Source organism: Myotis davidii, unplaced genomic scaffold (assembly GCF_000327345.1).
Source record: "Myotis davidii unplaced genomic scaffold, ASM32734v1 scaffold299, whole genome shotgun sequence".
In the NCBI taxonomy this organism is placed as follows: Eukaryota; Metazoa; Chordata; class Mammalia; order Chiroptera; family Vespertilionidae; genus Myotis; species Myotis davidii.
Genome location: NW_006293088.1, coordinates 9,435,781 through 9,435,985, shown reverse-complemented (window position 1 = coordinate 9,435,985; position 205 = coordinate 9,435,781). Strand labels below are relative to the sequence as shown.

The 205-nt window shown below is 69.8% G+C and overlaps 1 protein-coding gene across 1 annotated transcript in view; it reads left to right on the top strand.

The window, feature by feature from the left end:
• RNF207 (ring finger protein 207) overlaps window positions 1-205 on the top strand; it is a 16,813-nt gene that overhangs the window by 10,385 nt on the left and 6,223 nt on the right. Inside the window, exon 5 of the mRNA XM_015565950.1 lies at window positions 3-51. Within this exon, the coding sequence (XP_015421436.1) occupies window positions 3-51 (49 nt within the window). The remainder of the gene's footprint in view (window positions 1-2; window positions 52-205) is intronic.

The following is a 205-nucleotide window of genomic DNA, read 5'->3' as shown; positions in this document are numbered from 1 at the left end:
AGCGCGGGGGAGGAGGAGGCCCCCATCCACTCCCTGTTCGGCAGCTTGCAGGTGAGGTCGGGGGACCGGCCAGCCACAGGCTGGGCATCCTCTTCAGCCGTGACCCGGTGCCATGACAGAGGGCGCCCCCCAGAGCCCTTGCGGAGTTTCCGGCACCAGCAGGGCAGCCGGCCTGGAACTGCCAGGCGTTAGCCACAGTTGCCAG